At 41.4% G+C, this 27,315-nt stretch overlaps 1 protein-coding gene across 14 annotated transcripts in view; it reads right to left on the bottom strand.

Moving 5' to 3' along the window:
- Nucleotides 1-27,315, bottom strand: part of UNC80 (unc-80 homolog, NALCN channel complex subunit) — a 126,146-nt gene that overhangs the window by 93,979 nt on the left and 4,852 nt on the right. For 12 of the 14 annotated variants that reach the window (XM_071561728.1, XM_071561716.1, XM_071561721.1 and 9 more), the window contains exons 3-16: nucleotides 22,842-22,998; nucleotides 21,693-21,991; nucleotides 19,029-19,152; nucleotides 17,904-17,977; nucleotides 17,429-17,568; nucleotides 14,638-14,899; nucleotides 9,771-9,905; nucleotides 8,895-9,117; nucleotides 7,332-7,472; nucleotides 5,584-5,852; nucleotides 4,598-4,966; nucleotides 3,695-3,841; nucleotides 1,634-1,781; nucleotides 35-183 (exon numbers count right to left, since the gene is read on the bottom strand). In XM_071561728.1, the coding sequence (XP_071417829.1) occupies nucleotides 35-183; nucleotides 1,634-1,781; nucleotides 3,695-3,841; nucleotides 4,598-4,966; nucleotides 5,584-5,852; nucleotides 7,332-7,472; nucleotides 8,895-9,117; nucleotides 9,771-9,905; nucleotides 14,638-14,899; nucleotides 17,429-17,568; nucleotides 17,904-17,977; nucleotides 19,029-19,152; nucleotides 21,693-21,991; nucleotides 22,842-22,998 (2,637 nt within the window). The remainder of the gene's footprint in view (nucleotides 1-34; nucleotides 184-1,633; nucleotides 1,782-3,694; nucleotides 3,842-4,597; nucleotides 4,967-5,583; nucleotides 5,853-7,331; nucleotides 7,473-8,894; nucleotides 9,118-9,770; nucleotides 9,906-14,637; nucleotides 14,900-17,428; nucleotides 17,569-17,903; nucleotides 17,978-19,028; nucleotides 19,153-21,692; nucleotides 21,992-22,841; nucleotides 22,999-27,315) is intronic. The other 2 variants (XM_071561719.1, XM_071561730.1) reach the window with 1 other exon arrangement.

Here is a 27,315-nt window from a genome sequence, read left to right as displayed (position 1 = left end):
AAGTAACTTCGTTAGCATGAAATCAAGTTCTTACCAGGTTTTCTGGGCTGTGAAGCTCATGTGTAGTGGAAGCACAGCGAGTGATTAATGACTTGAACATGGCACTCACAATAATACCTTCTACACTCTGGGCTGTAGACTTGTTGTCCACTGTGGTGAAGTTATTCCCAAATCCAGCCTTGTCTGTGAAATTCAAGTATAAACAAGCCTTCTTGTTAGAAATGGTTTAAAAGAGATGGCTTAAAGACACACATAAAGGAATTATTATTATTGTTATTATTATTGTTGTTGCTATTGTTGTTGTTGTTGTTGTTATTGTTATTATTATTATTGTTATTATTATTATTATTATTATTATTATAGATGAGACAAGGACATGTCCCCACCTAATATCCTATGCTCAGTTCTTGCAATCCCACACCACAAAAATAAAGCAAAGGATAAAACAAATGACAAGGATGAAAATGTCCCAGAAAAATTAGTATTATGAAAATGGATTGAAAAGAACAGGACCACTCTAGCTTCCTTTTATCCACATCTCTTATTTACAGATGTACAGAATAAGGCATAAAACTTGACCAATACCTCCAGCTTTTCAAGTTACTGCTCTAAAGGGCAAGAGATGTTTGATTAAACTGCAAAGTGACAACACCCACGAAAATCAAATCTTCTGAACTATGGAAATGCTGTTCTTGCAAGGTGCACAAGGAGACCAAGCATTTAGAAAGAGTCAAAAAATAATTACATATTTACATTAATTACAAGAAACATCCCAGTTTCATGAGATGAAAGACTTTCAAAAGCTGCATGAGCTGCCATGCTTCAAAGCATGAGCCAGTCAATAATTGAGGAATACTTAGGGAAACTTCCTATGGGTATCTTCTTCACAAAAGCTGGCTATGTACGAATATTCTTTGGTGCTTCCTCTGAAATGCCTGGATCAGAGACAGGCCAATAGACTCATCAGACTCCCTGAGTGTTTCAGAGGAGCTATTCCTACTGTGTAAAGTCATTGTTAACTATTGTTGCATGCAGTGACCAAGCATAAATATGTAGTTATTTTAATAGCACCTGGAATAATTTTTCTAGCTTAGAAAACCCCTCAAAACTCCCTACAAACACACATGCACATACACTGGTAACTCCAGTCATGGGCAACTGTGTGTTCATGTTTTCGTTCATTCAGCCCATTCTTTCTGTTTACTGTCTCATCTGAGGCACCACAGAGAGTTTTAAAGTTCAATTATTAACTCCATTCAGACCTGGATTAAACATGTCATTCCAGCTGATGCCTGGTCACATAATGGAAAGAGAAAATTTCCTGTCTGAAGCATCATTGAATGAAAATATTTTGTATGAAGAGCCATGAACAACAGATATAATGAATCAAAAGGGAGGCTCTCAATTTCAGGTGCACTGGGTACCACAAGACCTCTAGGAGAGATCACTGGGTTTTTGGATCCAGAGAAGTCTAGCTCCACTGACCCACACTAGCTAAGAATACAACTCTTTACTGAGGGTTGAAACTCACTTTTTTTTTTGTTTCTTTTTTAAAAGAAAAGGGCATGACTTTTTTCTGATGGCACAGTTTAGGGATACTCCAGTGAGAGTTTCTGATGCTAGCTATACTTACTGTCAGTGACAGGCTCCATGCAGAATCCCAGTAAAGCATGCAGGAAATCCACCACATTATTGAGAGAATCCCTGCTCACATAATCTCTCATGGTCTGCCGAAATTGCATCTTATCCAGTTTGTACAGCCTTGTGAGGCAGTTCTGAGCCTGCAACGACATCCATCAAATAACACCACATCAAAGTATGTGTCCAAGTTTGCTAGCAGGAGCAGGGGAATTTTGCTCTTGCTTAGCCAGTGGTCTGCTGTGCTGTCTCTGAAGGAGCCTCCTTGAAGAGCCAGAAAGTTCAGATACAGTAACAAGACAGGTTCACCTCTGGAGGCAACAAGAAAACCAGCAAAAGAAGACAGTGCACTAATATGGGTGCCACTGTTTGGAGGTGGTGGTGAAGTCACTGCCAGCCTCAAGGGCCCTATTGCTCTTCCCAAGCCCAAAGTGAATCTAACTGGATGTGAATGAAGTAGGAACATACCACCTCTGTCAAGGTTCAGTGCTTTGGCGGAACAGGATTTTAGCCTCAGGCATCTGATTTTCAGCCTCTGGCTCAGACTCAACCCATTTGAGACACCTATATCCAGTGACCCACTTATATAATGCAAACCACGAATTTTTTATTTAAAAACTATTAATTGTCAACTTCTTATCATGCAACTATGCATCCTATGGGGACCCCATGCAGGCTGGAGTTAAGGAATCTAAAATAACTCTTCTGCTAAATACAATAGAATGCTTAACTTCCCAGTAAACCCAGGCATGTGATCATCCATGCAGTCAACACAAATGGTGCATGCAAAGCAGTTTGGCCAGACAAACATTGAGAAAATGCAGCAGAATTAGACACACAGGAAAATCTCTTCCCATAAACACTTCAGTTCAATGGGCCTGATAAGAACCTTGGCTCCAAGAGACCTATTCATTTATGCTTAATGTTATGCATAAGCCTAAATGTTTTGCTGGCTCAGCTCAAACACAATCTTAAAAGTCTAACTGGCATTGTGATAAATATGGTACCTGTTCAACCAGTGCTCTGTGCAGCAGAATACTGTTACGACTGGGACTTGCTCACCTCATCTTGTCCCATTATGTCCAGAACTAACATCATTGCTGCAGTCTCCTCAGTACCTGCGAGCCTTGCTAACAGAACACTGCAGGATACAGAGCAACCAGTCCATCTCTGAGCCAACTAGCTCAGGTCCCAGAACGAAATTATAGCTCTGTTGACATGGCTCAGGCTAGCCAAAGCCATGGTGAAGCATCTGGTTCACACCCATACCGTGGCATTAGTAAATTCTCATTATAGTAATGAAAAATGCTCCCTTCTGCAAGCACACAAGGTGAGGAGGAGGCACAAGCTGGAGAAGGCCTTTGAAAGGCTTCCTTTTGACAGGGAATTGGACTGATCGTAGAGAGACAAACTCTTCTGGATGAAGTTTGATGTCTGAGCTACATCCTGGGCACGTTCCACTGCTTCAACTAGGGCAGAACCAAAAATGTAAGGAACTGACAGTAATGATCCCCCCTGCCCTTCAGGAGGGCATGTGTGAGTCTTTTCCTTCCTTGCAGCACACCAACATGTCTGCCAAGTATGGCGTACTCTAACTACCAAGAGCTGATGCAGCAGCCCAGCAGCAACTAGTCATAATCACTATTAGGAAAGATGGACATACTTACACCTTAGACTTCTGGATTTAGAAATGTAACACAAGACAGCTGCACCTTTTGTAAAGAGCAAATTCTGTAGGGATAATATCATGTGAAAAGTTACTTACACCAACTCACACAGGGGATTTGCTCCCATGTATTTGTATCAACCCATCCCTTGGGGGTGATTAGAAGCACCCCGGACTTCAGGTCTGCTCTTAGCAACCCCCAGGGACTGCAAGGTAATGCAATAGCTGAAAATCGGCTACGGCTGGGCTGCAACACAGACTGTAAACTGGGGCAAAGAGCAACACATTTATTGTCAATACAGAGAAAGCTACAGAGGGGGCAGACAGCAATCTCAGCAGCTGATGTCAAAAGTACAAGGGGGATGTTGTAATGAGCTTTAATTCTCTTACATTCTCCCGGAATACCTGGTGTCTCAGGCGATCTCCAGAGAGCCCTCGGTGTCCTTCTCCACAACCATAGGCACAACCTAGGGACTTCACAATTTTGATCAACATTGTGAGTGCCAGCCTATGGGTGCTGATAGATGAGCCTTCATCCTGAGGATCACAGAGGGAAAGACAGTATGAAATCCTGGCACAACCACTGGCATTTTGTTATCATTTTACTTTTGACAAATTGCTGTCCATTTCTCCATTATTGAGTTGTTATTCTTGAAGTGTTTACTCCAATTATTTTTCAAGTTTAGGGACCAGCCCCACCCCTTTCAGTTCCCCCAAAAAAATTATGCTATAAATGTGAAGCCTCTATGTGCTGCTATGAATACCACTCAGCCCATGCTTCAAAAAATTCTGCCTGAAAAACAGAGAGCTGTCTTGCTTGAGTAGGAAAAAAGCACCTTTTTAAAATGTCGTAGGTGTTATGATACTATGAATTACAACTTTGGAGGTCAGCAACAACATCTCTTGGCCAATTTCCATAGCAATAATGCAAAATCTATGACTTCTGGCCATGAAAGAAAAGGAGCTGTGCTCACACACTGGATTCTATTTTTCCTTGGAAGTTATGAATAATGAACCTGAAATAAAATATCATTGTGATTGAGGATTTCAAACATTTGACAAGATGTTGAAAATGTCCATGTAAGGCTCACTAATTATGCTTTTGGCAGCTGTTTCTCTGGAGTAGTTACAGCGCTTCAACTTCCAATCATGTTTCCTCAGTGGAACCTCCAGTGAGAACTGGAGCAAAACAAATAACTTGTCACTGTGATGCAAAATAAAAGAGAGCAAATAGGAGGGTGGTTGCACACACATGCATACTCAATCTTAACAGACCTTCCAAGCAATACAAACCTTTTCTTGTTTTTTGTCTTTCTTCTCATATGGCCCTCCTCCACTTCCACCACCTCCATCACTTCCACCGCCACCTCCTCCTCCACTTCCACCACCTCCTTCTTCTCCTCCATCACTAGCTCCACTAACTGGAGGTGGCCCAAATCCACAAGCTGAACCACCAGAAGCAGCCCCTTTGAGCTGGAAGGATCCTTCACTTGGTCTCTTTTCAGGGGCCTCATTTTCTTTGTTCTCACTCTTCCTCCGAACCTTCTCTACACAGGGCACCACGCCAAGCTGCAATAAGCACTCCACAATGTTCAGTGCCACATCGCAAATCCGGGAACTGATATCATGGTTCAGGACCAAGTAAACAGCCTTCAGGACCACCTGTAAGATTCAAACATCATATTTAAAGTCAGATTTATTTTCTTTCCTAATATGATTTTGTGCTTGGAAATTCCAGTCACAGAGCAGAGACTCATTATAGCATATAGCACAGTACAAATTCTGAATGAAGAGAGTCTAGGTGTAAGACAAGAAACCATAGGCTGGGCACAGTCAGGCAGAAAAGGAAACCATGAGATGACATCTGTGAGCCTGAGAATACTGCTTCAGTGCACCAGGAGCTGTCAAATCATTAAGGGAAAAGCAGAAAAGGTGAGTTTTAAGGTGCCATTAGAAAAAAAAAAAAAAAAAAAGTGCTACTCAGTCTTATACTTTTTTATAATGGCGCATGCCCCCGGGACACAGCCATTATACAGTACCACCTAAGTTTTGATGTGTGCATTCCATATGAACACACGCTCCTTGCAAGGAGTAACAGGAGCTGCAGTATCTCAGAGGAGACTTTTAGGATATGCACAAATGTATCCGACTGACCTTTATGTGCTGCTGAGAGAAGTTATATAAAGAGGTGGAGGAAAAGCCTATCCAAACCCTGATCTCAATGTACAGCTAATATTGACAGAAGAGGGATCTGGCTTTCCTTGTTCCTTGCCAATTACCGAGAGATCCAGCATGCCGTTCTTGTGGACAAAGTTGTTAGTTCCATCAATGTGATCCGTGTCCTCTAAGCAACTGTAATTGATGCAGGAGTCTGTCAAGCTCCGTGGAAGGTTGGCACATGCGAGTGGCTCATGGGGCATCTCAGGGATGGGCACCTGGTTGCAAAGCTTCCTCATGTGTTCGCTGAAGAAATCGGCGTAGCCCACATTGAACGAGGCCAGGGTAGTGTTGAAGGTTGCCACAGTGATGGTGGAGATCTGGGATCGCACTGCAAGGGGAGGAAACAGGTACCTGTAAATTTCCACCTCTAGAGTTATGGAATGGAAGATTGAGGCTGAGCATGTTTAAAGGGAGCACCTCTTAATGCACCTTGTGGTGTTGACAGGTAAGATAGGACCGTAATTCCTACCACGGGTACAGGGATGAAAGATAGATTAATTTTTTCCTTTAAGCCAGTGTAAATTAGAACAATCCCAAGTTTGTTCTAGCAGTACAGTTCCATGGCAGCTTAAGCTGATCTCAGTCAAGTAGGCAGTTAATTAGATCAGGGAGCTCACCCAGCCTAAATCCAGTTCAAAGGGGGCATTAGAATTTGGCTAGCTTTGTTCCCAGTATTTGTCCGGTGCCTGCTCGTAAAAGCAGCACTGCCCATGCAAGGCAAAGAAAAAGGACTCATCAGCTGGATGCAGGAGTGAAGGTAGGGGAACAGCAGTACCAATTTGGAACAGCTTTCTAAGTCACACCCATATGAAATTCATCACACCAGCTGAAAAAAATGGAGCAGTGTGTTCCTAACAGTACCTGTGACAATCTAAACCATCTCCAAAATGCAAAGCTGTCTGATAAGAAAGGCACTTGCTGTCTCAGTTCACAGTGTTCAGAGAAGGGAGCTCACAACATAGCCAAGCTTAACTTAAATTTCTAAGGTTAGCATGTTGGCTACACAGGACAATTTTTACCAAAGATACATTAAGTTTTTAAAACTCATATTGAACTCCAGGCCATAACATTAGTAATTTCCCACTCTTAGCGCTTTGTAAGCAGGTTTATACACTCTGTACTGTAGGAAAACCCTATGCATCCCATGGGCTTGGTTGGACTCTCATCTGCCAGAGAGCACAGTAACAGGGCTGTGGAATAACAAAGAATCTCTTCCAAAGGCTATTTAAAGTATTCTAATTAATAATACAACATACATCTAATAAACAATGACTCAGTGATGAACTGGTTCTATTATGCAAATACCAACTATCCAGACTGGTGACCACATTTCTTCAATACCCTATGCAACCCGGCCAGCATTGAACTATCACTATTTATTAGGAGAAATGTTCTAAGGCCAACTACAGTTTGACCAATGATCAGGGCACGAATTAGCTGCTTTTATCAGAGGATTTCTTGCTGGCCAGTGTGACTTTTTAATGGTATTCACTGAAATTTGTATGGTGAAGGTAACAATTAAGATGGCAGTAAAAATTTTTGTTCTAAATATTACCCCCTTCAAATGCAGTTAAAGCTCTTTCAGTGAGCCTTCTGCCTGGTGATGGCTGCCAATTTTTTTTAACAGCTGCACTAAGTAAACATGAAAGGTTGGGAATAATTTTCTCTACAGAACAAGAAGTACTCAAAAGATACAGAAATAAAAAAGGAGAAAACAATTAGTCACATACATGGAAACAGTAACACTTCCTCAGCTTCTTAGACTTGATATTTCACTGAAACATCTTTCCTAGTGTGTTAAATTTACCTTCTTTGACTGTGTTCTCTCCGTGGCTGTTTGAGTGGTCCGGTAGGTCAGAGACCAGCGTGTGATGAGAGTGTGAGTGCCTGGCGCTCAGGCTCTCCATTTCTGTCGCTGTGTCAGAGCTCCCCCGCCTGGTAAACTTTCCTAGGGCGAGGACAAGAAGGATATTTTGTTTACTTATCTGAGAGATACTTGGAAGAGACAGTAACTGAGGTGAAAAATTGGAGGATTGGAGTCTGCAAAACTCAAGGTGTTCCAGGATGCTGTGAAAGAGAACCAAACATTATAGTGGGATCTCTCACAGGGGTTCATTGATATAAACAGCAAATGTACAAACTCTCTGCAAGACTATTCCCTTCAGCACATACATCCACATTCTTAACAATCAGCACCTTCACGAAAATTAGTCCTGTTAGCACTGCATGACTGCACCCTTTGGAGCAAAGTACAGGAATTTGGTTTCTTCTCCTCTGGTCCAAAAGAGATAGGTGTATTAGGATGGAGAGTGCTAAGGAAAAAGGAAACTTTGCAAGAAAGCAATAAAATACAAATTAAAAGAACCTACTAAAGAGGGGGGCTGTCTCTGAAGTTGGCAGGATCTGTTGACCATTGGACCTGAAATACACGATTTCACTAAGACATCAGAAAGCAGGAAACTGTAGGTTAAGCCACAACAAGAATCTATAGTCCCTAAGATCAAAATTTAACTACTTGAGGTACTGAGTATATGGAAACTAGGATGTGGATACTAAGTTTGTTATTTTTGTATAAATCTGTAGGTGTTTGTATATTGACAAAACATATATGAATCTTTAAGAATTCACTTGGTTAAGCCCACTCTCCTCTGTCCCAGAGTAAGACATGCTTACAATGAAGAGCTCTCCAAATTTATGCCATCTAAGATGAAAATGAGATGGCTGTGGCCTGGCAAATAATTTTGCTGCCTATCACCTCTAAGAAAGGATGCCAGGATAAAAATCTATGATATTGGGAGTATATCTGTGAAACAGAAACAATGCCTAGACACTGTCCAGTGAACTTAGAAGCTTGAAGAAGCCAATTTTTAGATTTAAACAACTGTATTTTTGCAAAATCAAGACAGCATAAGCCTTACTGAGACAATATCCTATTTATAATGTATCCAACATTCAATTGAGGAAAACTGTGTATAGAATATTTTTTCCCATAGTCCTAGTGACGATATTGCTGCCTCTCTGGATAGTTTTCTTTATAAGCAGAAGATGCAAATATTCCTTGAATCTATTTTAAGCTGTAATCGTGCAATGCACTCAGGGAAGGTATACTCAAGTGGTACAGTGATCACTGCAGGTTGTCACAAGTAGCTGTTACTCCAGTCAAGTTGGTAGTTTTCAGAGAAAAAGTAAATTAAGGCAGAAGTCATTCCAAGTGTGCTGTGAGCAGTTGCCACTTCTACCAACAGGCATGTAATGCTGCAAACAGAGCCAAGGACATGAAGTGATAATAGGATGGATGAAGAAATAAAAAGCCTTTGTTGTTCTCTGAATGTTTACAACAGGAATGACACAGAACTTAACAACATCTCACCTAATATGGTGGTTTGCCATCCTCCTCTCTCAATGCCACGTCGGTCCTCTCCAATTCCAGAGAAACTGCCAAAGGAGAAAGTGCTGCGAGTGGGTGAGACATCCAAATGATCTTCATGGAGGAGGAAAGGCACCCCCATCCTTCGTTGCCGCTTCTTCCCAGTATGGTGGAAAGGAATTGACCCTTTGCGCTCACGCTCCCTGTCCTCTTTGCGGCTCTTAAACTGCAGGAAGAAGAGGAAGAGATATGGAAACAAGTAGAAGCTTTGAGCCGTGGAACACTACCACTTGAGGGAAAAAGATAACACAGATGTGTGTCTGAAGAATAACCTTCCACTCCGAGCTTTCTATCTTAGGCATTTACTCTGCTAGCAACTATCTGCATGCTAGTATCACATGAGTGTTTAAAGTAACTCAGTAATGTCCCAAGCTGGGAGGGATGCCCTTGGATAATTTTAGTACAATCTTGGACCTTGAGGTAAATGTATAGAAACCACAGAACTCTGCCTAGTATACTGGATGGTTGCAACCCTGAGCTAATATGAGGTAAAAACATCTGAAGAACTCACTGACTTAGCTGGAACTACAAGTGAGCACCAGCACTTAAAAATCAGCACTGTTTGGGTGTTCTCCACTCATGCAGTTTCAGAAGGACAGCTATTGGAATAAAGATACAATTATTTTGTTTGCAATGTGCATATAAAATCTGTGTAATAGCACATAGAATCAATTCCAATGAAAAGGGATGTCGATCTCACATATGGCATATATTCAAAGTAGATCTCGTGAATATATAGTCTGAGCAGACCTTTAGCTGCTATTTAGCAGGACAATGAAGTGCTGAATCATAGGTAAATTAAAGTTTTATTTCACTCACCTTTTTGAAGATATTCATCCCCAGGTCTGTGGAGAGATCTGGAACTGCTGGTCTACGCAAGTTGGTCAATGAAACCTTGGAAAATGTCTCTGTGCTTAGTGATTTTTCTTCCTCATTACATTTCAATGTAAGATCCTGCAGGTCCCCAAAGAAGAAAATAAGCACAAGGAGAAATAGAGGACAATCAGCTTAAAAAAAAAAAAATAAAAAAGAGCTATTTCCAGGAGCTGTCATAGGAACACAGTAGAGGAAAAGAACCTCCAATTCATGACACAAAACAGTACACACATTTAAAGAAAACAATTGAACAAATAAAATTTAGAGGCTCCCAGATTTACCTTGTCTAACATTTGTGTCACACAAATATAGTATATAGTACATAGTGCTGCCACAGAAAGCCTCAGGATTTGCTGTCAGTGTGCTCTGGTGTCATGGAAAAATATGTTCTTCTCCAGTCTGATTCTGATCCCAGATATGACTCTGGGTAGTTGAAGATCTTCTGATCTTACATTGATGAGCAACCACAATGGCTATGCTTTTTGATTTGTTTTATTTAAGATCCAAGAGAATATGCCCTTAAATAATACACACCTTTAAATATGTATTTTGGAATTGAATGACAATAAGCAGCACTGTCCCTACAAGAGACTGGATTTAAAAAAAGAATTATTTACTCACTAAAGAAATGTAAGACTTCTACATCTCTAGGCATCCTTCACTCATAAGAACAGTGCTCTCAGTCCATCACAGTTCATACTTGCCTAAGTCCCCCCTTTCAATATCACAGAATGTTTCATGACAGGGAAAACTGTGAGTCTCTCCCACCCGTTTCAGTAGAAGGCCCTCAAAGTACCCTCTGCACTGAGCCACACATGTTACACCCGCCTTCTGCAAAGAAGGGCTTTGCCACAAAAATGGCACAAACTCTGCTCTCATTAAAGATCTGATGCCACTTTCCATGAGATGTTTGTGCAGCTGACCTGACCAAAATCCCTCAGGATGATTTTCTTCTCCCTAAATATCAGCTTGCTTCCAACGGAGGTGAAGTTTTTCTTTGCTGTCTCACCTGAAACATTCTTCTGAACAACTGGGTCATGTTAAAATATCTTTTGCTTTCAATCCAGAGATAGCTATATGCCAAGGACAGATGAAGTGACTCCTGTGGTTTCAGAAGGTTAGATTCAACCTTGCCAGGTTGCACATTGCAGAGTCAGCCAGCTCTGCAATACACAATTGTGCAGTTTTATGCACAAAAATGTCCAGCAGAAGCCAGTAAAGTCTTTGCAGGTGAAATTTTAAGGACCAGTTACAGTGTTTGCAGTACTGGCATACTGGGAACACATTTTTCAGAGATTTCAGAGTAATCAAAGACTAACCTTGAATTCTTCCTATTAATTTTATCAGCACAAGAATGAAGGAGATACACAACAGTAAGACTCATCTTCACCATTGTTTATAGTACAGGTATGCTTATAAACCCTTTTGCTTATATTACTAAAGATACAGAGGAGGAGTCACATGTAAAATCCAACACATAGCAAATCAGGATTCAAACCTAAGTGCTCTCAGGTCTCTTCTGGCCATCATACAAATTAATTTTGGATTCATTTTTTTTCCCCACTACTAACTGAATCAGTGTTTTATCAAGTGGCTTATGTTCACCAAAAACCAGAGAAAGTATCAGGGCCTACTGAGTAACAAGCCATACAAACACAGACAACATAGGCCCAGCTCTGAAATCTGTTTAGGGTAGGTATCCAGCAAATAACACCAGGAAAACAAATGACAGAATCGCCTTAAATCTACAGTGTGGGAGATGACACATTGTAATGAAACAAGCTAGCACATCTGTTGAAGACTGACTAAAAACATAGGTATTCTGTGCAGTAGACTGTGCAGCAATTATGATATGCACAGGATGGGTAAGAAAGCAAAATGTTTTGGGGGCTGCTCTTCTAGATCTTGTTTCTGTTTTCTATTGCCTTCCTTTTGCATGACTCTGTATGTACCAGCTCATTAGTACTTCTCTCAGCTTTCATAATACTATGCATGAGACTCTTGGCTTTCTATCAGCATTGCAGCAAGCACTACAGCTGCATTGGTCCTACTCTTAATTTAAGTTTTGGCTCTTTCCTCTACAATGTTAATGCAAGACTGTAGCAGTTCGCGAGCCTCTGAAGCTTTCATGTCCTACACCTGCCCTTAGAGTGAATTTACTGCATACAGGTGCAATGCAGGTTTTCTTTATCAGTTGCCAGGACTGAAACATATTTAGACTCAAGTAATTTTCTAGAAGAAGCTGGTAGTCATTTTATTCACATTTCACTCAATGTCCTTTTTGTATACAACAAGGAATGCTGGAATGCTGCATTGCATCTTTTCCTACTTTGCTGTTGAGATTACTAGGTGATATATGGAGAATATTTCTCACATCCTCTCAAACCCCACTGCTTTAACCCAAGATGATGTCTGAAATATGATTTCAGTCACACAGAAACCAACAGAAACTGTAAGTTTTGCTGAGGCTTAGGGAGATACAGGAAGTTACCCTGATAAACTGCAGTACAATAGAAAGAACATGGATTTACCAAAAAAGAACCTCCTTGTCCCAGATATGATTTTCAGGCAGCTGTGTTTGTCTTTACTCAGTTTTTGGCTGCCTCTTTAAATCTAACCTGATGAAACACAGAATGCCAGTATTTTGAGAAGTTATTGATCAACCTTTGAGCAGAAATGATGACACTGTGTTAGGAATTTCAGAGCCAGACTGAAAAATCAGGCTTTAAACATATCCCTGTCACATAAGCTTGTAAAGGCTCAGCATATAACCCTTTGTGTTGATAGAAAGAAAGCACAATTCCTAGACCCTGGGAGGTGGCATTCTCTGCTCCAAACTAGCAGAGAGTCTTGAGTGATAAGACTCTCAATTTAAGAATATCTGTGAAGTCTTTACAGTTGGCTGGGATGAACTAGAGCTCAGGTGCCTCTCTGTGTTGCACAGATTACAGTTCTCAGAGTTGTAAAGAAAGGGGGCATGAGTTGAAAGTTTTGCTGCCTGGAAGACTGTTTCACCTCCTCCATCACAGCTGTTCTGCAGAACAAATTGGAAACCTTTTTAAACAGGATTCCAATTTGATGAAGTATAGCAGGAATACACAGGACTGAGACAGGTTACCAAAAGCAATCAAATTTAGCCTTGGAGGGAATAATGCCCTGGACAGAGTCCTCACATTAACAGCTATGATGTACCCAGTGGAATTGCCAAATGGACTTAACAGAAAAATATTAGAGAAAAGCAACAGAGTTAAGGAATCTTGCAAGATAAATAGCCTGGAAAAGCAAGAAATAACCAAGTGTGTGGAAGGAGAGAAGTGTTTCATAGCATATAGAGAAGAATGAGGAAGACAACACCATTCATACTGCCTCTGTAAAACACTGACTGCACTCCTGTTGCACTAGGAGCTAAACTGGCTAAGGTGCAAAAGAACCAGGTTGTTATGAGCAAGGGCAAAGGGACAGTACATGCACGGAAATAGTGAACAGCAATATCTTTCAATTTTCCCTTCAGGAGATTATATTAACGAGGATTTTCTGTACATGCACAGCAATCCCACACAATCCCATGCAAAGGTAGATTAAGATGGAACAGTAATTCATATTGCCTGGACTTTATGGATCTATGTCAAGGAAAACATTTTATAGAAATGACATTGAAGTATAATACAGTTTACACAATACTGCTGCTGAGCCCTTAAAAACCAGCTCCATAAAAAGTATAAGAATTGCTATAAAGTCCTGAGATTTAAAAATTACAGTACTATTATTTACTTTGTTTATGCTTGTCTTCTGGATTACGAGCACTTGGACTCCACAGGAGAGAAGGTATTTCACCCTTCTTTCTTATAAAATGACAGATCAAAAACCACCAGAGCCCTACAATATTGCAAGCAATGATTTTAAGAAAAAGTGAGATTTCTGACTCAAAAAAAGAAATAAACATTAACAAAACATTAACAGAAGAGTGAGCCTTTTACTTGAGGGGTGTCATACAATTGGATGGCAAAAATAGAGTATTAAATTTTATTACGCAGTTATCTCAACTCAGTAAATCAGTATTTGCTGTTAGAAGCCCACATGAGAGGAAAAGAGGGCACAACCTAAAGGTAGCATAAATCAACAACAATATTAACTGAAACTGCAACAGCATTCCCCTTTTCTCCCTGGAAGAAGGGAGCAAGCCAAAATACAAAGATCTTTACTGCACCAAGGTCAGCAGTCTGGCGTTCATTTTCCATCAAATGGGGAGCAAGTCTTGACACTTATTAGGACAGTTTGTCTACTGAGGTTGTGTTGGCAAATCTAAAAGTTATGCAATAAGAATAATAGCAGGAGAAGAGGTAACATGCAGGGCTTTTGCTCGTTGCCACTGTTTGCCAAGTCTAGTCCAATATTTTAACCCAAGTGTTTGCCTGGAGTGTGCAGTGGAGTACCAAGTGCGGGTCTTTTTCTCTCCTTTGTGGGGCTACACCAAGGAAGCTCAATGAGTCCGGCCCATTACACTGTAATGCAAAGGAGGTTCCATTTTTTCTGACAACTGCAATAGTATATTCTCACACTAAAAACTAATGTTTTTTTCACCCTAGATTAATTATCCAAAATCAACCCTCAAGCTGTTAACAGTCACCAGTTCTGACTCTGCACCAGATTCTGCCGCCAAAACCCTCATCAATTGTTCTCAGGCTCTGTTTCTGAATTATTCCCCTAAGCAGTTGAAACAACACCAAAGCTGCACCTCTCACTACTTGTCCAGCCATCACTTCCCAGCAATGCCACAACAGCTATTTTCTTGTTGATAGTAACTTCTTACCTGAGTTTTGTGGGTGTTCACCAGAGAGGGTGCAGCAGCCACCATGGAACTGCTCCGAGGCCTCAGCAAAGGGGTGATCTCTGGCTCGGGTGCTTTCTCTGGTTTTTCCTGCAACATGTGCCTCAGTCTCTGCAGGTAGTACATTAGTGACCATTGGGTACCCTCCTCGGACCAGTGTGGCTGCAGCAGGCAGCGCAGCACGGCCACATCGAAGTACGTGGCATAGCGAGACTTCTGGCATGGTGGGATTACCAAGGACACCCTGTTCCAAAAAGCAGGAGTAGAAATGTCAGTCATCAGGCTCCTTATGTCTTCTTAGATACTTGGCTCTCTGAATAAAGAACTGACTCTTTGGGACTAAGGCCCTGACTGAGGAAAGCATTAGAGAACAGCAACAGTACTTTTAAGTGGGATCTTTAAGGGCTTAAACAAAGCACATGTTTTAAGTGCTTTGATGGATCACTGCTCTGTGCATCCAAGGCAGGTGTAGAACTGGCAGATGAGAAAGAAGTGTGGAGTGAACATTGGAATCATATGAACCCTGTTCCATATTACACTTTGAAACAGGGAGTGGGTGGCATGGCTGAGCTTGAAACAATGCATAGATCTAGAACTCTACCCTGCAGGAGCTGGTTTGCTGCCAGCTCCATAGGCCAATGACAAAGGCGCTTGGTGACTGCAGACCAGCCCATCTGTGTCAGCATATGTCACCCTATACACAATATATAGATTCAAAGACTCTCTTCTAGTGTTGCATTTCAGGTAAAAATGCTTCAACTTTGATGACTAGAATTGTATGTTATAAGACCCTGAAAAACAGAACTAGGAAGAAGAAAATAATGAGCAATGGGTATATGCTACAAAATTTCCCCTATAAACCTGACATGAAGGCTGTTTGTCACAGTCCAGGTTGTGCCATATAGATGCAGCCTGCAAAAAACCTTAAGGATAGCTGGGATACTAAAAGTATCCCAGTAAAGGAAATAAAGCCCACCGTCTCAGTAGCAATTATGAAAGCATTGATCCCCGGTCACCTTGCAGGATCCTGATCAGTGTCTTTGAGTCTGAACAGTCTTTCATGCTCTTCTGTATGTGGCACTGGCAAACCTGAGGCATGACACAGCCTGAAGCAAGGCATGTTCTGCTTATGAAATATTTGTCACTAAGGTCCTTCCTACAAAGTCTATTTCCCAAGCAGCCTGTTCAAGGCAGCAGTTGGATAAAGAGCTGTGGCTTTATTTGCTTCTGTGTTAAACTGTATTCATTTGTATGTGAAGAATTTCGCTGTGTGGAAGAGGAACAAGTCATTTTCTCAAACAGTGTCTGAAAAAACAGAAATTAAACTCTATACTTCATTTAAAGGGAAATCTAGTGGTAGTATAAACAGCTCCTGATTGCCTGTGACTGCAGGGAATGTGAAAAGCCAGCCTGCCTTCAACCGCTGGCAAGGACAAAGGAATACTGCGGCTGTCGGTAAGCAGAGTAAACAACATTTGTTCCCCAGTTGTCTGTTACTTGGCAACCAAAGCTCCCTGTACAGTTTAAACTGATCAATGAGTTCTGCGAATGGGGAGGCATAATGATGCTCTCTTCAAAGCCTGTCTGAAGCTTCATCCCCATGGCAACCACCAGACCCGGCCTGACAAACTGATCACCTGATTCTGTCTTCTTAAAAAGCTGCCTTTATTTATTTATTTATTTATTTTTACAGCTGTGCACTCTCTGAGGAGTAGTGTTCACATACAGAAAGGCTTTTCTGTCCCCGGTTTCATTTTTAGTGGCTCACATTAATATAAATTCAATAAAGACCCAGAACAGACATCAGGCTTGATACAAAATCTAAAGGGAAGCCTCCCGACGGGATGAGAGCCTTAGAGAATAACTTTGCCCTTTGGACCAGTGAAAGGATGCCCCAAATCCCCTTTTCAGAAAGCAGACCTGTTCTAGATGGGATCTAGAAACCCACTCCATCCTACATGTCTTCTCTCACTGTAATGAAACCATTTCTGAAAATTGCAGTGTTCTGGACATGACACTCACAAAAAGAGAGAAGTAACAGAACCAAAATTTTCAGGAACAGATTAAGTGACAGTCCTAAGTCCACAGAGACCTAAAATTATAGCTGGGTTTCCCTCCCTCACCACCTGCTGAAAACACTCATCAGCTTAATTTATTTTATGGTACTACTGAGTATCTAGCACTACTGAAAATCTGGTTCTTCCTTTATGTGCCCAAATCTAGGTGAATTTATCAGGGCCATGATGCAAAATCATGGCCTGTGTGCTGCAGGGCAAGTTGGAGGGTTATTTGCATGGCTGCTTTTCTTTGTCAGCTTGTTCTTTGAGCCAGTAGTCTAAAGCAAGCTAAGCAGCAGGATGCAGAGAAGACATAATGAAGGCAGGCTTGCAAAAATCCGTTGCTAGAGGGGAAAAATAATCTGATCAGAAAGAAGCCAGAAAAATACCAACTGCCTGAGGCTGAATCCAGCCTCGGAGGGTTGAATCTGCAGGTTATTTGTTGTGTCTTTAATTTTAAGAAACCAATGTACTAGAAAACATTAAAGAAACTGTCCCAACAGGTCAGCTGGAGATTTCTTCAATGGAAGTGCCATTTAATATCAAGTATCACCACCTTGTTCAAAACCCAGAATGGAGATTTGTTGCATTAAGAGTTTGAGATAAACATCCAGCATGCTCAGCATATACAGACAACAGCAGACTAAAGATATAGGACTTGTGTGACCTCCACCATTAAGTCATACCAGCCTAAATTTCCCCTGAAGGGTTTGTACCTGGGATGTGTAGTACCTCTCTCCTGAGAGGTTTGGGAGGATACGCTTCCATCCAATGAATTTCCACGATGACATGCTGAAACAGTAGCCTTTGGAGGTACAGAATCTGGCTGTGTTGTCTCACAGACCACCTGCAGTCCCTTTGGATAGTTGCAATGAAAGAAAATAGGTATATAAATATACTTATCTCTCCCATATTAGTTTTATAACTGCATTTTGTGCTTAGACATGACCATTACTTACACCATAATGCCACAGTAATACCATGGAGAAAATGATCAAGCCTGGGGCTTCTTAGTACTAGGGAAAGGGTAAGACAGAGCTCTTGCTCCCAACAAGGTTGTGAGCCTTCAAAAGAACCATGAATAACTGTGATTTCTGGAAATGGAATACTTTAGGGTGGTAACAGCAAATTCTGTTTCTCCCCTCCCTCAGCTCCTTATTCAAGTTTGTCAAACCTTAGCACAGAACTTACCTCAGCATGCACACTGTCCAGATTAGGTGATTCACAAGTTGCACTCTGATTGTTGGTGGGAGAACTTCTCTTGGCTGAGAAAGGAAGTCAAAGGAGAACATTTCAGGAAACACCTCTTATATTACAATGTACCATTGAAGTCACAAACCAGAAAACAAAACCAAAGTCTTTGCATTTCTGTCTCTCCTCCCTTTCTCGTGACACACAGACCTACAGGAAAAATTCCAACAGTCAAAGAAAATTTAGGACTAATTCCTTTTGTTAGTTCCAGGGCTGAAATCTTATATTTTAATTCCAGAAGTTGAAGCAGAGGGATGAAGCACTAGATGTCAAAGACTATTTGAAATCATTAGGAATACTTGAATCTATTCAACTCTGGGCTGTCCCAAAGGTATACAAAGCCTTCAGAACAAAATGTGACATCCAAAATAACTTGTTTTAAGAAAATTCTGATTTAGCAAACTACATTTTCTCCGTGGTGAAAATTACAGCTCCACCCTTTTGAGAGCTGGCAAGCAATGCTACAGCAATATACCCAGCTCACTTTCACTTCACCACCTTGAAGAAATTATGCAAGAATATTGTCTAAAAGCATAAAAGTAAAAAAGCTTTTTTAGGACTAGGCCAGACACAAAGCCTTGGCAGCCAAAACCTCCGAAGCCTCAGCCACCCAATTCCAATCTCATTATGGCTGAAACGGAAGGGAAGAGCAACCCTTTCCAGTATGCAAAAGTGAATTCGCAACTTAGGCCTTTCTTTGGAGAGTCTTGAAACTACCTTTTTTAATTTGATACCATGGCGAAATTCAAATTTTTAGATAGGAGGAGAACCAACTCTGTGTTCTTCATTCTTCATTTTTGCCCAGTTGGGAAAGCTCTCCTCAATTATGTCAGCTTGCTAAGAGATACTGCCTTTACCCTTAGCAACTGAGGAAAATAATTATTACGCAAATGTCAGTTGACTTGGAGGGGAAACAACCTTAAACTAGTCTAAGGTTTCACTAATTTCTGGGATATCAATATATTTCTTCAAATATGGTGGCTTGAGAATGTAAGGCAGCATTAGGAAAATAAAGGAAAAGTTTCCAGTTCTCAGGAGCTATATTACCACAGCAAAGTCACAGACCTGTAATGATGTTCCTGATGGGTTTCACAAGAGCATTGAAGGCAGAAACTTCAGGCTGCCTGTGTTCCCACATTGGCTGCCAAATAACAAGGCCACTGGCCAACCGAAATGTCAGATCAGACTCCTAGAAAGAGAAACAGAGACTGCATCACACCAGCTAACACAAAAGAATGCTGTTTCCAGTCTGAGGACTGTCATTTCTCCAATGCACAGATCTTACAAGGAATGAGTTATACCATGTGCAGTTCTGCAGTCAGTATGTGCTAACTTGGGGACCACTGGCAACAGTCAGCAGACTTAATACATGTTGAGTGTGGATAATGAAAAAAACACAGGAAAATCTCAATACAAAATTTCACAGGAAGCTTTTTCCAAATGAAATTTCTATACTAGTTAATATACCCTGCTTTCCCCAGGACATTAAGCTGTAAAAGAAAAGGCCATTCCTGTCAGAAAGCATCTCTTTTAACCATATAAAGCCATCTCATGGTTAATATTCAATCTCAGCCTTAGGATTTACACTCTGGAAGTTCTTCCCCAAAAGAATAAGAATACTAAATATTAAGACATTACTTAGAATTTGAAGAAACATGTAACAAATTACTATGAAGCAGTGGTATACATTACTACTATAATTAGCACTGTTAGTACCTGAGCTGTGTCAATACAGAGACACTGATACTGCTTACAGTGGTGCTATCATTGTTTTACATATGCAAGTAGCTGAAATCATGTAAATTAGTACACAAGTAAATCTTAGATCAAGGTGCAGGTATGCACTTACTTGACCTAAAGTGAGATCTATCTACTTTAGGAGACACAGTCACAGCTATCCTCATAAGGCAAACAAATACGGTAACAGCAGTTTTGGCAGCATAATTATAGCTGCACCGCTGCCTCCTACTGACATAGCTCCATATACCTCAGCAGTGGGAATCGATGATACAGACAGAGCTAAAGAAATGGTAGGAGCTGACTGCTTGTAGCTCTCCAGCCCTTCTCTTCTATATCCTCTGTTAGTATTGTCTGGTCATAATAAGTTCACAAGCCTTGCTTAAATTAAGTTCATTTTTAATGAGCATTTTTACTAAGGAGCACTCTCAAGGCTTCTGGAAGTGGCAGCAGTAACATGTTGCATTTTCCTTTGCACTGCTAGCTTTTGGTGATGTGCCAACATCTGTGAAGTTACAGGATTACATGCATCCCCCAAAGCCTCATTTAAAAACACATTGCTAAGTACACAAATCGTCTCAGAAGTTGGGAATTCAACAGTTTAGGTCTATTTGTGCAAATGTATCATCTTCCTTGAGCATTTGCATTACTCTGGCTATCTAATCGGGTAGCATCCTTCCTCTTAGACTTCTATCTTTGTGAAACATAGAAGGGACAAAACTCACTTAGCTACTTGCCTCATTTACATCCTTTTCTGCATTTTGTTATGATGACAGAAAAATGCATGATTTCGTGAGTTTTTCATATTCATCACTACAGTATTTCAGAGATCTCAGAGATTTTCAAGGTAAACATGAGATACTGTTATAAACTCCATCTTGTAAATAGGAAACAACATGCCAGAAAGATTAATATAAAAATTGGAAATCTAACCTCTAATAGGCAGGGTCTACCTCTAGTTTAATTTAATTCATTCAAAGGGCAGCCCACATTTGTGTGTTTAGCGCTGGGAAAAATTCAGCATTTCTTCCTGTCCTGTCCCAGTAGCTTAGAGAGAAAATGTGGAACTAGTAAACAAGTATGAAAAATTTGGGCTGAATAAATTTAGCTATACTGTACAGGAACTCAGTAGCAGAAGTAGGGAAAGAATCTACCTCTCCAGTCTTGCTTTCACCTGCCTTAATCAAAAGGTCATCCCTTATTTCCTGTTCTTTCATATCTTCTTCAACTGTTGCAACATAGAAGGCAGATTAGAACAGATAACAGCCCTGTCACTTCATGACTTCATAGACCTTTTCCAAGCACCTGCTCTTTCCTGAGGCCTAGCTGGAAACATAAAGGCTAAAAACTGCAGCATTCCCAGAGAGACAGGAGTCAGAACATGCAGAAAATATCTCCTCATCACCACTCTGCAAAGCTGATGCACTCAGCATAAAATCAGCAGAGGAACCCAGGCAGACAGGAAGCCTGCAGCCTGCTTCTGATTTCAAAACAAAGGACTGGTCCATTGCCTTTGCCACTGCCATGCTTACAGCACCACCACACATTCCTGGTAATTGCATCAAGATGATTAGTAATGACAATAGCAAGTCCCAGTGGCAGCCCCACAGCTGAATCCCTGAAAAACTAGCAAGGCCTTTCTGAGCAATGGCTGAGAATCACTGGCACAAGCTAAAGCTCACAATCCTTTCTGCAGGTTTTAGTATCCCAGAAACTTCACAAGAGCCACAGATCTTTGACATTCCCAGAGGGAAAAGATGGGTCACTTCAGATTTATCTGCCTTTGTGCCTTCCTGATGCTGAGGTGATTGTTCATGTCACTGGAAGGATTTCTCCCTGATGGCAGCGGTATTCTGCCAGCTTGTTAAAACATTTCCAGTGGTCCCCCAGTGTGTACTGTAGGCTGAATTAAATAACAATCACAAAGGCAGATTAATTCCTTTCCTGCTCAGAGCTATCTCCACACAAGCACCCCATCAGTGTTCTACTTACTTTAATCCTGTGGACAAGGGGAGCAAAGAGGAAGACAAATAGCTCCACGGTGGCCATGGAGTTTTGGAAGAACTTCCTTCTATTGTTCTCCTCTTCATCAGTTGTGCCGTTGGGCTGGGGATGTCCTGGTGATCCTTGGTTTTCAGCCTGATGGATAAAGGCGCTACTGCTCCCTCCCCAACTGGAGCCTCTGTCCCCTCCAAATCGGTCATTGCTGCAGTCCTGAGGAGCCTCCAGCAGCATCCAGTGAAGAGTGTGAAGAAGCTTTGTTTCAGCTACTCCAAGCTTATCCTGATGCCCTGTGTGAAAAAATGCATCACTGTATCTCACAGGGTTTCCATTAATGGTACTGTTGAGACTTTTAGAGCTGCACAGGAAACTGGACATCTGACTTCCTGATAAGCATTCAAAAATTAAAATTCTACCATTAAAAGTATCAGCATTCTGTCTTATTATGCTTGAAACCTCCTAAATCACAAGTCTTCATTTACTTCACAGCCTTTGTAGTCAGTCCCTGCAATGTCAGCTCCAGGGCGTGGACAGCAGCATGGACATAGATAGGTCCCAAAAGAAGCCAACTGGACAGTCTTGTGTGTTTGACTTTGTAGAATTAGATAAAATGCAAATGAGCACTGTAAGGTGCTCAAGCTGTGTCTTGTTAATGCTCTTGACTCACATGTCTTAGGAAGCAAATCCCTGCTGAAATCAGTAAAAATTACTAAAAGTAAGTTCTATTTAAACCTGACTATTCTTACCATGTGATTGACTTATCTGCTGAGAATCACATGCATTGACCTGAATAAAAAGCAAAAGAAGAAAAAAAAAGAACAGAAGATATCGAAAGTATCTGCTGCAATTGACAACAGGAAGAAACACATATTCCATCAAGGAACCCATGCCTGCTGGGTGGTTGTGCTAAAATAAGTAAGATTACCTCTGGAAAATAACTAGCAAAATGTAATTGAACCACTCATCAGCTCATCAGACCATTAGCTTCACTGGGGAAGCTCTCACAGGTTACTCAGCTATAAATAAGAAAGACAAGCCACAGAACGAACTAACTGGGATTCTGAGGACTTAGGATATGTTGGCACCCTGAGCATCAATCTGTCATATTTTAACTGATAACACCCTCACATGAGCACTAACCTAGTTTGTTCCGGTTAGAGAGCAGAGTTGCGGTGCAGTGCAGCACATGCGGGAGTGCAGCTTGGACAAGTTCCCAGCGAGAAATGCTCTGGATGGCTTCAGAGAGAGCTGGAGAAAGGCCATGCAGCTTGTTTTCTACTAAAACTCTTTCAAAAGACTAAAAGCAAGAACAATGAAAAAAAAAGACACTGTTTATCTATTTCTGCATATTACCTCCAGCACATAGAACATTCTCTTTTAAAAACCTGTAATCTTAAATTATATAACTAAAGCACATCTTATAATATTTTTCCTGAAAAACACAGACTGTAACTAAAGCTCATCAGACATATGGACATACTTGACTAAGAGGTGAATGGGCCACACAATATACTTTCGATAATAGAGAGAATTAAAGACAGTATAATCTGTATATTAGAAAATTCTGAAATCAAGCCAGAATTACTTTTATGCTGAGTATTAATCTGGCATCCAAGTAATCCTGTTGGAAGTCACAGGAGCTAAAGAAGCCTGTATCTGTGAAGCTGAGTGCTGGATATTCTTCTCAAACACACATGACTTTTCAGTTTAGTGTAACTTTAAAAGAGCAACCAATTAAATGTATATAGGCCTTAGGAATTGTTTTCACATCCTGTCACAAAAAAGTATCAGTGTACAAATTTTTTTTTTATCTAGCCATAATATAATGGTTTTATGAACACTTAGAGAGTTGATGGCTGCAGCAAATTCATATTTCTACCTCAAGCAACAAAAAAAAGACTACCTGCCTCTGCAATCCCTAAGGAAGCTCCTTACTGCTAGTTGCTCCAACCATTTCAATAAGTTGTTGCTCTGATCAGATACAAAGATCTCATTATAGGCCACAAATGCAGCTATATTCCTTCACTGAAGTTCCTAAAGCGAAGATAATGACAGTGTATGTCCTTGCCATATACCAGATTAGCCTCATGGCTACCTATTTGCTCACAAGCTATTTCAGCAATTTTGTCAAGCTCATGGCAAACAAGTAACTGCTGGTACTCATGACCTAATGGATGTTTCAAAGGCTCTCACTCCAGATTCATAAAGCTTATACTTCAACATATTAATTTTTTTCCTGTAAAATTGAGGGGGCAGTAATAAGAATAGACTTAATTACAAAGAAAAAGAGCAAAAAATTGTCACAACGTAGCTCTCCTGAATGAGCAGCCACTCCCAGGCATGGCATCCTAACCTGTGGTAACAGGCACTTCTCATGCCTGCCTGCCCCAGCAGTTGGGCACATTTGTTCACTCAGGTTGTGGCCACATTCAGCTTCCTGGGCAGACATGAGCTCCTCTACCAAGAGGCTGGGTGTCCTGGTACCACACCTTTGTGGTTTTACAGCATACCCATACCAGCTCTGTTTTAGCCAGCACAGAGGTAGAGGGACACATATCTCTCCATTACAGAGGACTAAGCCTGTATGAACACTAATTGCACCCTAAGAAATATTGACAACATCAGGGTTGTCAAGAAATTTAAGTGTGGAGAAAGTCACAATGCCCACCTAGTAAAAACACCAGGTTCCAGTCAGAAAACAACAGACTTTCCTTATGGACCAATGACTGAAACTGGAAGGCATTTGTTATAATATGCGGACAAAACCACTGGTTTCCTGAGGATTAGTCAATCCATGAACTAGCATGGGTCACATTGTCAGCAATGTGTATTTCTTAGCACCAGGACCGATAACTTGTCTACTGAAAAAAATTGTCTCAAATCACTTTCAGAATGATCTGGTAGGGGCCATGCTGTCTGCAAAGGGAAACTGTCTCCTGCCATTCATTCCTATTAGTTCAGAAATGGAGGAATATGAAGGGATAGCTGATGTTGGAAAGCCTGGGCAGGCCAGGCAGTGAAGTACTCATCATAAGGCCTGAGTATTCCATTCCAGTCAGGAACTACGAAGACAATGAACCACAGCAGCAGTCCAAGAGCATGTTAGTATAAAAACAACAAAGGTCTAGAACAATTATCCCAGACAAGGTTACCTAACAAAAGGGGGGAACAAAACAGCAAAACAAGACAAGAGGTTCAAGGTTAACATATGGCTAGAAACAATGCGAAGTTTGAAAGAGCTAGTGAAAAACATGACATTTTACTTGTTTTTATCAAAAGGGGACAGGGTCACTGCTTATTCACCACCACTGACACTCCACACTAGTGCATCAGCTCTAGGGCTCACTGAATCCTTCACTCAGCCAAGCCAAGCCTCAACATAAGCCAAAAGGAAGGTCAGCATACAGCTAAGTAGTTCCTACCAGGTAAGTCAGCCGAATTAGCTTACCTAAAGGCCTGCCAAACACCAGTGCTCACCTAGGCTTATTGAAAGAAATAATCTCATCTCCAGTACAAAAGACAGACCACAAGCTCACACTTCAGTACAGTGACAATGCTATTCAGTGTGCAAGGCAAGAGTAGGGAAAACAATCACTGTGGGCAGCAACACTATTTCTGAAGTGTGACAGAAGACACATTGTTTCTCCCTGACTTTCCATTCAAGGTCTCATTCCTGGGTTCTTCAATGGCATCAAACTGCCTTCTGGAAGCTATGGTCCACATTCTGCATGCTTCAGAAACTCAAGAGGAAGCCAAGGAGTTTGCAATTGTATTTTTAAATTAGCCTTGCGTTTACCACATTTTGGGCTTCTGAGCACACATGAAGCTTTCCCCTACATGGTTAGCCACCAGATTTTTCTGTTCTTTCCTAGCCTGAGCATAAAGCCTAATATATGTCTGTACCATAATGAAAGATAAGCCTCCAGAACAGCTCAGGTAGCTGAGACAGAAGTACTGTATTGTGGTAAAATGGCTTTAGGGCGTAGCAGCCAAAAAGAAGGGGACACAGCTCGCAGGTGTCACACACAAGACATTTTATTAAATCACTCCATGAAGAAAGAAAAACAGTAGAAAAAGGCAAGCAAGAAAGAAAAAGAAAGATACCCTCTAACTACAAGTTACATAATATATATTGTAAAATCCCACCCATAGCCAAGTTCTATAGGTTGTATCACAGTGTCTATAAACCTTATTACAGCTTCTAATTGGATGTCACTTTTTGCCCAGATGTTTGTTGTCTGAAAAATGTATCTCTTCAACATTCTTCTTCTCATGCCTGCTTCTCTCAAAAACCTTCTTATCTCATTTTGGTTTTGCTAGACAGCTGGTTTTTCTCACAGGACTAATTAAGTTTCAGTGTTCTCATCTCTGTACCAAAAGGTACCAGTTAATAGGCCTAAGACACTGCCTGCAGCTCCAAAGGTCTTTGTCAACTCAAAAAACCTTTTTTATCCTCACACCGTATGTTGCCACAAAAATTCAAACACAAAAGCTGCTGTATGGGAACCACTCAGTGTCCCTGTCTGATACAGGCAGTGCCTGGTACAATAACTGCTACTGTGTATGTACTGCCAGCACAGGAACTAGCTGGCATTGATCCCCATAGTGATAACTGTCACAAGCAGATGAACAAGAACATACAGTTCTTTGGACAAGTGTTCCTGTGGAATTTGCCTGGAGTTCTTCATAAAGGTCCATCCAGCTCACATCAGCTTCTGTCTAAACCAGACACTCAAGATGCAAGGCCCGGGTTAGCATATGCTCCTGTAGAGCCTCCCTTTTGGACTACTGTGGTCCTACTCTAACTCTCAGGACCTGCTACAGACATTGAGACAGAAGACCCTACATGAACTAAGCAACTGCACCGACAGCTGGGAGGACTTACATGCTTCAATGAGAAGGCTGAATAAGAATGTCTGAATAAGCTTGCTGTAAGTCAGTCAGAAGACAGATATTATCATGCTATGGGTATGTCTGCAGCTGCAGCCTCAGGGATCAGGGCTGCAGCTTGGCTGAGAAAACAGTTACCCACTTACAGGAGGCTTGTTCATGCCTGAGACACTCCACACACCCAAGGCAGATAAAGAATATGTGCTAAGGTGGTAGAGAGAGAAGTCAGTGTTATACCTTGGCTGAAGAAAGGGCAGCCCCTTTCAGCAACGCTCTGGGTGTGTTTTCAGCTCCCTCAGGGCCACTTACACAGGCCTTTTTCCTTTTTGCCTGGTGGTGACATCTGTTTCACGGGGAGTGGCAGTCAGCCTTGTCTGGCTGCCCTCCCACTTCTGCTGTTCTCTTTTTACCTTCTCCACCAAGAACCAAAGGGGCTGTCAATTACCTTGTGACCAGGGTCAGCCTTTGCTGCTGGAATGGGAACACGTCGCTGCCTGAAGACGCCTAGATGAGCAGTATAGGACAGAGCTGATTCTGGCTGGGTTTTGCCATGGTTTCCTAAACAGCTCTGCCTGAGTCACATGAACTTCTCTGGCTCTAAGCCCAAGGAAGCTGTACCTACAGTGAATTGCATAAGGCAGCAAGGGCTCAGCCAGACCCCCAGTCCCCACCAGACAGACAGGACCTTAGGAAGCTCAACATCCCTTATTCCATCCTCTCAGGA

The sequence above is a fragment of the Pithys albifrons genome, chromosome 8 (genome assembly GCF_047495875.1).
Source record: "Pithys albifrons albifrons isolate INPA30051 chromosome 8, PitAlb_v1, whole genome shotgun sequence".
NCBI lineage: Eukaryota > Metazoa > Chordata > Aves > Passeriformes > Thamnophilidae > Pithys > Pithys albifrons.
The sequence above is the reverse complement of the archived record's forward strand: the minus strand, read 5'-3'. Positions and strand labels throughout refer to the sequence as shown.